The sequence below is a fragment of the Triturus cristatus genome, chromosome 4_1 (assembly GCF_964204655.1).
Source record: "Triturus cristatus chromosome 4_1, aTriCri1.1, whole genome shotgun sequence".
In the NCBI taxonomy this organism is placed as follows: domain Eukaryota; kingdom Metazoa; phylum Chordata; class Amphibia; order Caudata; family Salamandridae; genus Triturus; species Triturus cristatus.
Window position 1 is genome coordinate 1,038,019,667 of NC_140585.1, and position 14,277 is coordinate 1,038,033,943.

Here is a 14,277-nt window from a genome sequence, read left to right on the forward strand (position 1 = left end):
TTTACCACTGGTTCTGAGAGATCTGGTTCACAAAATGATCAAAAACTCCTATGCATTCTCTGCAGCGGACTCATCTCCTACTATAGAACTTGCTACTTATGTGCTTCAAGTTTTTTGTGATTTACAGTTTTATTAATGTTAAGTGTTTTGTATAATCTGTGTAAATATTGTAAAAATATTTATTCTGAAAAAGATGGATCAAAGCTACTTTAAGAGGGTTCAGAAGAGTTGACCTTTGGAACGGTTTGGAGTTCTATAACCAAAACAGTTAACAGAATACAATAAACATAGCCATGATTTTAGCTCCACGTTTAAGTTGTGGTTATTGTTTTATGGACTTGTAGCTGACAAACAAAGCAAGCACACATCTCAGATAGCTGGTTGGGCAACCAGATAGACCAGACTCTCCTGTGTACAAACCTCCCCAGCGTTAATCAATGTACGTGTACTCCGATGTGAAAATAAAATAAGCTGAATTAAGACGATATAATCACTAGCAAATGAAGGCAAAGCTACTCTTTCCACGCTGTTAAATTTGTGAGATTCAGAATAGTGCCCCCATGGATTTGCACACAGATTGCAGAAATGTTATCTACGTGTGTGCCTGAAAGCTTTGCGGCATGAAACTCAACTACCATATTTGCAGTTTTATATTGCATAAAATTAAATGAAAATGTTGTCAGAATAATACTAGTTTTAGGGTTCGACTTTCAAGTGATGAGAAAAAATGTGGAGAGCGAATGCAGTTGTTTCAAAAACATTTATTTGTCACCACGTGTTTAAATTACACACACACACATCTCCCTTATTTACACTTTCTTTTAAGGTAAGCAGAAATTGCGCTCGCGTTCCTGAGCTCCTTAGCACCAACATCCGTGCACTATAAGAGTTGTTTATCCACATGACAGTGGTACCTGCATGGTGAATTGTCACAGCACTACACTAGTCGGTAACATACATCACAAAAAAGCTGCAATAGACACCCATCTTGAGGTTAACAAAATGAAGCAGCGCTTTTTAGTCTTCCTTTTCATGTGTAGCAATTACGTTTTTCCAAAGATGGAACCTTGTCAGCCCACAAAGACACAAGAATGCCATTCCAGTTTAAAGGAGAGCCTCTTGATGTTTACCTTCACATATATACACAATTTAGCAGGGAGTACAAATTAAGAAAATAGTTTATAACAAAAAAGCTAGCAAAATGGAAGGTCCAAATGGGACCACATACTAAACGTCATCTGGTGGTAGTCTGAATTGGATGGCATTGCAAAAGGCCTCCCTGAATAGACAGGCTTAAGGTAATTTGTGTACCATGAGACTAACCTACCATATTGATAATGGAAAATAGATTTAAGTTCAAGGTAGGAACAACCTACCATCAAAGTTGGCATGATCTGCTACTGATTGCTAACATCAATGTTTTCCTGCAGCCCAAAAGCGAGAACTACAACAGGCGCCCCATAAATATTAAAATGCAATTTCACCACATAACGGGCTTTTGGGTTCATGTGCCTCTGACCCCACTCCTTTCAAAAGGTAATAGTGTGTGGGAGCAGTGGCCGAAAGGAAGTGACATGGAGATCCTCCTAAAGCCCTAGAAAGACGTAGATGGGAGTGAAATGAAGCGGATTAGCGTTTAATTAAAAGTTGGCTTTATCCTCCCTGGGGCTCAATTGAAATATCATTTGACAGGTGGTCGGGTGACGTGGGATGGTCTTCTGGCAAGGACCCCAAACATATTTGCATTGCCTGCCCCGGAAGAGTACTGTGTTCCCTCGGAACTCACGTTATGTGCATGAATTCCATCACTGGCAGGACAAGGATAGATTCATCACTATAAATGTCCTTCATATGCACTGCATAGGTCTACGGAAACGTTAAACTAATCTTCCTTTTAATAAAAACCCACAACAAGATTTCCTGACCAGAAAAAGTACTCCCACGCAGTATTAAGACTAGATTTGATTTTTTTTTTTTTCATCCAGTTCCGATTATATATATTTTTTTTACACTTCATAGAGCTGGCACAGTCGTGTAAGGATTAAATATGAGCAAACAGAGCCTGAACGGTCTGAGTAATGAGGAATGCCTCATTCTGTATGGAATTTGAACCTTGTCTTTATAGGTTTTTTGTTTTGAATGTCTTAGTAACTTGCATTGTGATCTGCTGGTCTCACCGGTGACATTATGTCTGGTTCGGCCCCACTCATGGTAAACATTCAGATCCAGGTTTTCCCTAACAATAAGCATTGAGAATAGAATATGGCACATCAAATTTGATCCCTGGGGCAAATGCCCCCTACCTCTCCCAGCTGCTACTTTTGGAATGTTGGTAATGGTGAAAACTGTCAGGAGAGTCGAAGTGCTTTTGTAGCTTACAAGCTCTCCAGAGGAATCCCTGTAGTTCTGCTTGGCTCACTTGAAGACCAGACAGGAGATTACAGGAGACACTTAAGCTTCTTTACGCTGCCTTTCTGCATCATCGGTCTTTCTGGTTTTACAGCTTGCTTATGGGTTGTCAATCCAGTACTAAACCCTCCCAGTCTGTCGCAGACAGGGAACTGAGACACGAGGAGAATAAGTGATCTGTTCAGTATCACTCAATTGGTACAAGCGAGAAAACTGAGGTTATAATTTGCATCTACTGGTTCCACAGTGGACAGACTGCCCAAAACACCACATTTCCTTCTTTTGAGCTGCATACTACAGAAGAACAGTTAATCTCCACCTAAATGTAAGCTTTTTAGGTCCATGATGCTTAGCTTGTCACCACTTTGTTTTTCTTTGAGCACATAGTCCATATCATTAAATAGATACGGACTTGGCAAATAAAAAGTGCATAAGAGCAACATTGCCCTACAAATGAACGATATTACTGGTCATTTTTTTCTGTCCGGAATGATCAGCTTTTAAGCTAGGTCACTGGAGGTGGCATTAATGCCCATCTACATCCCATACCCTGCGGAAGTGGTCTCTATCAAGTGATGATATAATCACTGCACCAAGAAACCTACCCGCTTTTGATATATTTAAAAAAACACAACTATTTTGTTGCAGTACGTTTCTGCACATTCCCCTGTATCTATAAAATACTAAAAAAGGCACTAGCTTCCCACCTAGAATAAAATGCAGCAGTCATCCATAAAATACAGATTAAAGTTTTATCCAGTTGATATTTTTTTGTTGGTTTTACAATTCGCATTTCCAGTTCGTTTTCTGCTGTACAAAGGTGTCTTCCTACAGTTAGACTTCCGTTTCCTTGGTCTCTGGTGGATCCATTGGGTTGAAGCTAATCAGTTCTTCAAAGGTAATGCCTGTAAAAAGAATGCACAATTTTAGGGGCAGACTAATGGGTGTCAAATGTGCCCTGGGCACAACATGCAACAATAACCAGCGCCCCAATCAACCTCTGTAAAAAAAAATTACAAAAGTAAACGTTTTTCCCAGTTACTAGTCAATTTAGGATAATGCAACACACTTACTAAAATAAATGTTAGTCATTTTGCTAGATTTAGAGAAGAACCTTATTTAAGTACATTCAAGTTTCACATCAGGAAAACTAAATTGTGGTTAAAAGCACGTGTGATGGCCTACTAAATGAAGGCAGGGTCGATGCCCTGCAGTTTGTAGATGGAATTGATGCTAAAGCAAAGGTTGCAGTTCCCTTCCTACACTATATCCTACCTTATGTCTTAGAGTCAAGCTTGGATCAAAATGTGCTTGCTTCTTTTAGTTCTTTCTCTGCCTTAAGTTACTTAAATTGTATTATGCTGTCCCTAGCCCTCGTCTCTTCCAAACTAAATAGACTTAAGTCTGCATCGTCTTGCTAGGCTTCTTCAGCGCAGGCCATCAAATGGAGGCGGAACTAACACTTCAAACAATGGGGCTAAGCTACTGCTTGAGCCATTACAAGAAAATATTGATAAACTGTGCATTTTAAAAAACATATTGGTCAAACCAGACATGATTACAAGAAACATGTTTTAGTGGATTTTGACAATGTTTATAGGCTACTGGCATGATTTAGTAGATTTGACAATGTTTAATAGGCTGACATCTTTATAAAAACTTTTAAAAAGGTGAATACGTGATTTAATCATTACAAAGCAGCTTCTAAGGATTCCAATAAAAAGCACTTCAAAACCAGTTAATGCAACATTCTCCAGTATTGATTTTTTCATAGATTCACATGCTTGAATCTTCCCCGGTATGGTGGGAGTTCCACAGAATTTAAAACAAGCAGTACCATGTACGTACCGTAACAGAGAAAGCAATAGATATGTTTTTTTAATTTGGTTTTGTAACTCATGAGAAAAAGAGCACAAACAAGCGCCCAGTACAAATAAGAAAACAGTGCGGAAGGGCATCATCACGTCCGATGTTTCTACATAGTTCAATTATAAGGATAAGAGAGAAATTAAGGAATCAACAGTGACTTGACATGCACAACAGATCAAATTGCATGGGTCAGATGTTTTGGGCTAAGAACACATCATTCTGGATACCCAACTCATAGTAATTAATACAGCTAGCCGATATGTTGTGGAATTTGTGTGGGCAGCCCCTGCTTTTGTACGCAGCACTTTTCGTAGCCATGTAGAGATCCAATACCGTTTCCATGCCTCCATGTTCGGTATTTCAGAGACCCCACAGTCTTTGGTCCGGACCCTCTTTGCGACACCAGACCCCAAATTATAGAATATTAATTTAATTGGGGGAGGATCCACGTCATTGGGTATTCCCCCTTCCAGTAGGTCACCCACCTTGGAGATACGGCATTGAACCCTCTCAGCTTTCCAATTTCTTTAAAACTCCTCCCTGCCCAGAGCGAAGTTTCTGGAGTGATTTTCTGCACCCATCCTAGACATCTTTTTGTTTTACACCACACCTCGAGCATCCAGTAATTGACATTGTTAACCAATTCACATTATTTTAATAGACCCAAACTTCAGCCAATTAGAGACGAGCCCTGATCCACTCTTTCCCTGCTGAGCCACCATATCTCAGATTTCTAATCGCATGTCTTGTGTGAGGAAGTTATTGTTATTGTTGTTGTTATTTTGGATTTATATCGCGCCCAATCACCTGCAGGTCTCTAGGCGCGCGGAAATCGATGGTAACAGACAATAAACTCTGCAAACACAGAATGAGTGTCCCAGAGCTCTGCTCAGTTGTTTCAGATTGGTCAACTTTTTACCTTTGCCTTCTCTCAAGAAGGGAAACATTGGACTGCTCCAGCTCTGAGGTACTGTTTTCCTCAGTATTTTACATCATGTCAGAAGGATCTAAGAAGAGATTGTTTTAGGCCCAGTAAGTCGTCTGGAAGCCAAGACTTTTCTCAGAGGATCCCTATGAAGATTGTCCACATTGTTTTCATTCCTCAACACAACCGTAAGGATTGTAAACATTGCTAAACTTTCTCTGCCAAAATGTGAAGGTACAGGAAAGCCAGACTACTCCTTTGTCTCCAAAAGAAAAAGTCCTGTTCAGAATCCGGTTCGGATTAGGATGAGAGTTTATGCAAAAATGAGACCTCTACCTCATGTGACAAAGACCCAAAAAGACTCAAAGGTACTAGTAAAACCTCTGGGTCTGTGAAACTGATCACTAAAGACTCCTCTTCAAGTTCCACTCAGAAAAGATCTTCTGCATCTTCTTCTGTGCCTGTTTCCCCTGAAATAGAATCATCATCAATAAAAATTAGATCGTCGATGGACCAGTCGACAACAGCTCCGTCATTGAGAACTTTGTTGACTGTACACTGTATTTCGCTTCCAGTCACTACACTGACGAAGGCGACTCCAACATCAACGACGATAGCTTCATCAACGAAATCGGTGACGACTACCATCTCGCCGACGATGCGCAACATATCGGTAGCGTTTAAGTCTTCGGCGTCGAGCCCAATTTCAGAGCGCCATAACAATACGAAAAAAGATCACCCTTTCTATAACATTACTCCTAGACCAGACATAACTGAAGCAAAGTCTCCCCATTGCCGCCAGCCCATCTCCTTGACACGGAGGAATCAGGAGATGAAGGACTTTTCAGTCCATCATACAGCCCTTCTCAACTAAGGGTAAAGTGCCAGAAGACAGATGAGGAGGAAGACCCTAACAGACACTTCAACCTACTTGAAAAGGGATGATTCTTCCACAACTCACCAACAAGTCTGCGTCTCATCATTATTACTCTTTCCAAGAGAACTAGCCTTATGAGGAACACCAGGGATCAAAGGGGGCACCATATCAGCGCCTATCTCTTTGGTCATCAATTTAACATATGCTGGATGACTATTATAAGTGCTTTCCAGAAGCAAATGCGCCAGTACCACTCACTCTGGGTCACTGATGCATCTGGCACGCCACCCTTACCTAAGAGTCCGATGCATGATCGCACGCAGGAGGACAGGACAGTACTACCGACAGCGACACAGATGATCAACCTGAAGAGGGTGAGCTACTACATGACCCAGCTACATCGGGTCGACTAACTTGCCCCTTCATCACCAGCAAGTTCTTCTCCTGAGGACATAGGTGGATTCCACGAATTGCTGCAAAGTTCTTCCAAAAGGTTTGATCTGCTGCTCCCAGTGAAACAGACAGACTGCTTTCTGTATGATTTTAAGGACTATGCAAGAAAATCCATCAGATATAATCCCACTGTCAGCTATACTTGAGAAAAAGGTCTTAAATTAATGGAAAACCCAAGATTGGTCACTGAAGTTGCTCCTCGGCTAGACAAAAAATATAAAGTTCCAGATACTTCACCGGTTTGTTTGATAGGCCATCATTGCCCAGATTCAGTGGTCAATCAGGCTGCCCAGCAATGCTCCAGAAACCCTTCTTCCCCCTGTTCAGCACCACCAGATAAGGAAGGCAGGAGACTAGATAACATAGGCAAGCGTTTTGCAGGAATGGCAGCTACATCCATCAGGGATTTGAATGTGCTGGCCATTCTAGGTCGCTTAGACTGCCAAATGGGGTCAGACCTATCTGCTTTAATGGAGTTACTATGACGAGAAGGAAGTGAAAGATCTTGCAAGAAGGTACTAAGGCATCCTAGGTAATTATGGACACCGCCATGGACATCTCCATCACCGCATTTAGACAGATGGCAGGTTCTACAGTATTGCACCAGCAGGCCCAGTTAAAGGCGTACTCATTCTGCCTTGAAAAGCAAAAATCCTGTATTTGCCCTTTGATTGTGAGATCTGGATTCTTCTTTATTAATCCTTACACCATCACAAGTTCCAGGCAGCTGTGGAATGTTCAACAATGGCAGGGCACTACCAACAGGGGGTAAGGGAAAGGGGTGACAGAATGCACCATTTGAGAATACATGAGGTTTTAACACACCTCCTTACTTGGGGTAAGCGGAAATGGGAGAAGGAGGAGAAAAGGAGAGGAGGAGGGAGCAGGGGAAGAGGGATTAAAGAAGAGGGTGTACAAGGAAAACCATAAGCAAAACAGAGTTGGGTAGAGGAGAAAACTGCTATACAAAAACTCATTTTAGAACAGTCTCCGACACACAGGTGTAGATTTGCTTCTCTGAGATCTCCTGGGAGCAAAAGTCTCCGACCCACTCCCTTGATCAAAAACAACTTCAGAATCCCCCACTTGCTTGTGAGAGATAATTTTATCCATGCTCCAGGTTTGTACATTTTCTAGATGGACCACATTTCTGCCCACCCTGGTTATCTTGATGGGCTCAGAGAATCTAGAAGCCTCCTTTCTGCGTAGTTTGGGAAGGTCAAAACGGACCCATTCTCCTTCTTTGAAAATTCTGGATTTGACATGTTTGGTCAGATCGTATCTATTCTTATACTTGACCTGGTGTTCATTCACCCTCCTGGAAATCTCACTGTCCACAACACACATACCTTTCCTCAGCAACCCTGGGGGAGATAGTCTGGTCTTAGGAACTCTGCCTTTCAAGGAAGTAAAAGGGGAAATACCTGTAACACTATTGGGGGTAGAGCGAGAAGCCCAAATAGTATCTTGTAGAGCAGGTTTGGTAGGGATATCCAATAACTATGCTCTCTGTAAGCATTCTTTGAACATGCGGTTCATCCGCTCTACCAATCCATCAAAGAAAACACTTCAAAAACTCTACATTAGTGTTGATTAAATGAACACACTTAAAAACCACCCAAGTGTGATAGTCCACCAAAACAAGGATGTAACGCTCATTTAATTTTTTAAGATCGAGTGGACCTATAATGTTGAGCGCTAGTTTGGACCACGGACAGTCAGGGACCTCTACAGGAGATAGAGGAGGCTTGCGGGTTTGATGAATCTCATCACTACGGCTACACTCCAAACAATCTCTCACTATGTTTTCTGCCATGGCATCCATACCCGGCCACCAGTAATCCAGGCAGATTTTGTTCGTTGTGAGACTATGCCCTAGATGTCATACGTAGGCCAATTCCACAATTTTCTCGCTAAGTTTCTCAGGAGGGACAATTTTGTGACCTCTGCACACAGTTCCTCCTTGTATGTTAAGTTCCAATCTCACATCCCAGTATTTGCACAGTGATGCTGGGATATTACACTTTGCAGCAGGCCAACCATTCCTAATGTATTCTTTGAGTGAATTAATCTCTACATCAGTTTGTACATAACCATCCCACTCCTCCTTGTTTAAACATACAAGTTTGAGTATGACATCACATTCACAAGAATCAGAATCATACTTCACCTCAGGCGTTGAGCGGGATATAAAATCTGCCACAAAGTTTGTGTTCCTGGTACATAACTTCCATTCCTAGAATCCACCTAGCAATTCTAGGGGTGGTTCTGACTGACTGGGTTTGTGGTCGGTTTTCATAGTAAATGGTATGCTCCACAAGAAGAAACAGACCTGTTTAATCGCCCAAAAGCAAGCAAGTGCCTCTTTTTCAACCATAGAGTAGTTAACTTCCCCACCCTTGAGTGCACGAGAGGCAAAGGCGACCACTTGTTCTTTGCCCTCTGCAAATTGGGTAAGACTAGCTCCCAGGCCTTTACTGCTAGCATCCGTGCAAAGAACTGGGTTTGGTGGGGTCAAACCTACCCAAAGATGGGGCGGCAACAATGCCCTCCTTGACCACTACAAAGGCATCATGACCATCATTGGTCCATACATAGGAAGTCCTGGACTTAAGTAAACTACGCAACGGTTCCACTATGGTGGCTTAATTGCCAACACATTTAGAGTAGTACTCTGATAAGCCCAGAAACAATTTGAGGTCTTCAACACAAGTAGGGGCAGCAGTGTTTTGGATTGCCTCCACCAGATCTAGTTTTGGTTTAATACCATCTTGTGAGATGGTGTGCCCGAGGTACTCTACTGACCCAACCCCTATGCGACATTTCTCTTTCTTTAGGGTGAGACCTGCCTGTTCAAAATAGGCTAACACCTTTCTAAGGATGGTATTGTGCTCCTCCAGATCCTTTCCATGGATGAGGGTGTCATCTTGAAAGCAAAGGGTTCTGGGAAGGTCCTTCAGCACATGTTGCATAATCCTCTGAAAGGCAGCAGCCGCCGAAGCCAACCGAAACGGCATGCGAAGGTAATGGAACGCCCCAAAAGGAGTTACAAATGACGAGAGATGACAGGAATCCGGTTGGAGCTCTACCTGGTGGTAGGCTGAAGAGACACCCAGCACGCTGAAACAACTCACCTATTTATAAGAGTGAGGACCTCATGAATGCGTGGAAGGGGGTGCACCTGTCCACCCAAAAGTTCTCATTAAGATCTTAGATCAACACAGTCTAATGTCCGTACTAGATGCTTCAGTAGTGAGGACAATCGGGGCTAACCACTGGGAGCTTTCAATAGGTTCAATGACTCCTAGTGTCAATAGTCTGTCTAACTCTTTTTGGAGGGGGCTTGCATCATATGAGGTATGGGCCTAACCTTGTGTGCAACCGGCTTAGCATTGGATTTATGTTTGATGGAGTGTTGGTAATTTTTCAGCAAACCCATCTATTCAGAAAAGACTTTAGGGATATCGTTGCAAACTTCCATCCCCCCAACCGACGGATCCACTAATAGAACATGGTCAGGACTGTTGGGAGCCAACTTGATACCAAGTTCCCTTGTGTGCTTCCACCCCAACAAATTGGATCCTTTCTGATTGACAAATTTTGCCCACAGTACACCTTCCCTTGAACCCTATCTCCATGGTCGTCATCCCAAGTAAAGGTATGGGACCACCACTGTAACCACCAGGTTGAATATCTGGGGGCTGCATATCTTCCTGCCAGGAAGGAAACAGTTGAGAAAACATATTCGCATCCACTAAAGTGTATGGGGGAACAAGCGTCCGCAAACTCAATCGCAGGTTTCCTGTCCAAGGTGATACTACATGAGGGGAAATTAGTGGTGTCATTGGTATTTTTAAGTTGGAACACACGTTTGGTGTTAGAAGGGGAGTCATGTTCAATTGACAAAACTGATTTAAAACGCTGTTCCCTACAGACTCTGGCCAAATGCCCCTTTTTACGACATTTGTGACATGCAACAGCTCTAGCTTGGCAAACAGCATTATTGGCTAAATGAGTCGGGCTCCCACATCTGTAGCACTTACGTTTGGTGCTAACCGGAAATGTGTTAGTAATTTTTCCTGTACTCTCTTTACCCCCCCATCATGTTTACTTATAGTGTTGACAACGGTTAGTCTGTCGCCTTCCCCTTTCATGGCAACCATGCAATCAGCGGTATGTTTGATCCCTACTGTTATGTGTAGTAAACTAGTTCTCCTCCCAACATGGCCACTACACCTGTCTATGTTTCCACCTACTAAGCCTTCCAGAATGCCTGTGTACATTCTATGTTGTACGTGGAGGTTCCACACTTGTCAGTTGGGGTCTGGTCAGCTGGCGAGGTGTGTTGCTCTGCTGTAACTTAATAAACCTAACTTGTAACTACTAAGAAGTGTCCTGCTGTCTACCTGAACCTATTTACAACATTTTGGCGACGATCTTGGCTGACCAGACCTGACAAGCAGACCAAGAAGAACAGCGCAGCACGAGCAGCACCTCGCACCAGGAACCCAAGAAGGCGTTTCACCCAACTTCAGCAAGAAATAAGAAGTAAAGAAACCCGAAACCCGTGAAACGCCAGCATATATTGAATCAGCCCATCTGCTTACAGTAACGTAAGAAGAAACGTGTAACCAGATTAACGCCAGAAAAGAAACTGGTAACCTGAGAAACTGGAAACGCGAGGAAAATTGGAAAAGGAAACTGTACACCTCTGTTGCTGTAAATTTAAAGAAAGCGGCTTCGTGTAAGAAGAAGAGTAATTGGAAACCTCTGAGGGGAAAAAAAAGGATTCTCAACAGTCTGTTAGTTGCGGAGAGAAATTTTGCCGGTGAGTACCGATTTCTTACTGATAACGATGAGGGAAAAAAAAAATGAAATCACAAGAGAAGGTGAAATCAGCCTCAAGTATTTCCAAAACTAACGAAAAGAAGGAAGTAACTGACCTGGATGACTTTGACACTACTGAATGAGGGTTTGGCTGTCTGATGCCAAGAGACGTTTCCGCCGAGTCGCAGGTGAGCAATCCTGTTCTGTTCTGCTTGTCTTGTGCGCAAGGATTCACCCAGTCTGCCTTGCCATTGTGTGGCTGGAGCGATCCTTCAGCTGCGCTGTCTTCCCTGCTCTGATGACGTAGTAGAATCTTCAGTTGGTGCTAGCGGAGAGGCAGCGTGAATGTGTTCGTCATTTGTAGAATGTCCAGCATTCCACCATTTTGGTGTTCTCCTGACTACCACTCTATGGTCAGTGAAGTCCTTTCAGCGCGACGTCGAGCAACGCAGCTCAGCGTTTAACGTCACAAAGCCATCTTTATAATTTTTGCTTTCGTTCGTTCCCATGGTGATGGGACTTACGGGACACTTCGTAACGAGGCAATTCTTTATTATCTCGCCGAGGATCAAGGAAAACACACCAGAACGTCAAGAGGTGAGAACGCAGGTTGTGTTACGTATTATCTGAAGCACTGGCAGTTCCCTTTAGAAGCGTGTATTTTTCTTGAAAGATGAGCTAAAGAAATATTAACTGTGAATTAATCACTAGGTGAGTGTCGATCCTTTGTTGACTCATTAGCAGCTATGATCGAGTTTTGGAAAGTTTACACTTGTAACAGTGACATGACTGCCATCTAGTGGATTTCTGTAATAACAACAGTGAACCAAGCCAAGCGAGGTGTCAAAGAGCCTAGGAAAACTGTGTCTCTTGGTTTAAAAAGGAAATATTCTGCTGCACTGCTTGGAAGGTATGCGTGAAGAGGCGGAAGTGCATATAGTTATGAAACACCAAAGGGGAGTACAGTAACAGTTATACAGGGATCGAGCACTACAAGATGTAAAAAAAAAAAAAAAAACGCCAATGCAGTTAGGAGTATGAATATGCCTGCCACCGATTCAAAATCCTCAAAGCAAAATGTTTAGCACTTTTCAGTCAGTATTTTGTTAATAGTCTGTGCCATTGTGCGTATAGATGCTACATTTTGTCCACGCTTTGAGCATAGAAGTAAGAAGGAAACACTGCTCTTATAGAAGGAATTTAATAACTAAATAGCGAGTCCGTAAACGATTCGCTGGATCCAAACCAGTGACAAGATAATATTTCCAGAGCCAACTGAGGACTAAGGTACCAAAACTGGAGGAGGACATAGGAGTGGACAAAGGTTGTCCCAGAACATGGTGTGGATAAAAGGTCGTTCAAGAGGGGACAAAGGTCGTCCCAGAACAAGAGGTGGGCAAAACTCGTCCAAGAGGGGACAAAGGTCGTCCCAGAACATGTTGTGGACAAAAGGTCGTTCAAGAGGGGACAAAGGTTGTCCCAGAACAAGAAGTGGACAAAACTCGTCCAATAGAAGACAAAGGTCGTGTTTTGGTCTGTCTAAGGGGAGTAGGTGGTGGTGATACCTATTAGTTGTTTTGGGTGGTGTGTTTCACCTCACATTTCACTCTCAACGCTCTTTGCCCTTTAACGCTCGTTTGTCTGTTCTATCATTATTTTAATTTCTATTATAAAGGAGGATGATGGGTGTGTAATAAATTTCTAGATAAAGGAGGAGGTTGTGTAGTAAACAAATGCTCTTCCCCAACATGGCCATCTGCGGTCATTTGTCTTTTCTAGATAAAGGAGGAAGATGTGTAGTAAACTAGTTCTCCTCCCAACATGGCCACTACACCTGTCTCTATGTTTCCACCTACTAAGCCTCCCAGAATGCCTGTGTACATTCTATGTTGTACGTGGAGGTTCCACACTTGTCAGTTGGGGTCTGGTCAGCTGGCGAGGTGTGTTGCTCTGCTGTAACTTAATAAACCTAACTTGTAACTACTAAGAAGTGTCCTGCTGTCTACCTGAACCTATTTATAACATTATGTCAATGGCCTCTTTGAGATGGGGATTAGCCACTAGTAGTTTTTCTTGGATTTTAGAGTTGTTGGTGCATCTGACCAACGGATCCCTGAGGAGAGAATCTTGAAGAGACTCGAATTTGCGCCTATTAGCTAGGCCTTTTAACCCTGCAACAAGTTTTAACTTTCTCACTTTTTCCTTGTACTCTCGAGAAAAACATGCGTCTTTCTAGCACAACGTTTTTCTTCCCAAAATATTTTTCTAGTTTGTTAACTGCGACTTGGTAAACATTTTCATCCTCTCCACTGTCATGTTCTTCGCCTAAGGAGACAGAAATATAATAGGTCTTTCTGCCCTCAATACCTAAATTGTAGAGTATGAAGTTTACGGAATGGAGAAAATTTCTCCCCTCCTATGGCAATCAGGTTAGACTCCATTGAACCAAATCATTGTAGTAGAGGTTCGCCAACCTCATTAAGGAAAGGTGGTGGTTGTGACATATTAGCTGTGGCCATATTTGTACACTAGGATTGCGATAACCATCCAGAAACAACCACCATAGAGTAGAAAATGGTGCTGGAGGACTTCTTAAAAAGGAAAAACTATGCTTATCAACGTAAGGTAACCAGCATGGAAAAGGGTGACGGAGAGATCTGGGTGATCAATTAATAATTCAGTCTGTAGATGTACACAGTAGGAAAGCTGTGCCCATCAGCCTGCCGTGACAGGCAGTTAATGAAGAAATGTAAGGAGAAAATTAGCTGAGAAGCATACAATGCAGACAAACGTATGATTTTAAAAGGAATAGCTGTGCCCATCAGCGAAGTAACAGGCATGAAGGGAAAAAGAAACAAAACAAAAAAATAGTCCCGGGGGGCAGAATAATGATACATGAAAAATAATGAAGTAATGC

General features: G+C 42.6%; 1 protein-coding gene across 1 annotated transcript in view; it reads right to left on the reverse strand.

The window, feature by feature from the left end:
- Positions 1-746: 746 nt before the first annotated feature.
- The window catches only part of MAPK12 (mitogen-activated protein kinase 12), a 484,751-nt gene continuing 471,220 nt past the window's right edge, over positions 747-14,277 (reverse strand). Inside the window, exon 12 of the mRNA XM_085653980.1 lies at positions 747-3,314. Coding sequence (XP_085510106.1) covers positions 3,244-3,314 — 71 coding nt within the window. The 3' untranslated portion in view covers positions 747-3,243. The remainder of the gene's footprint in view (positions 3,315-14,277) is intronic.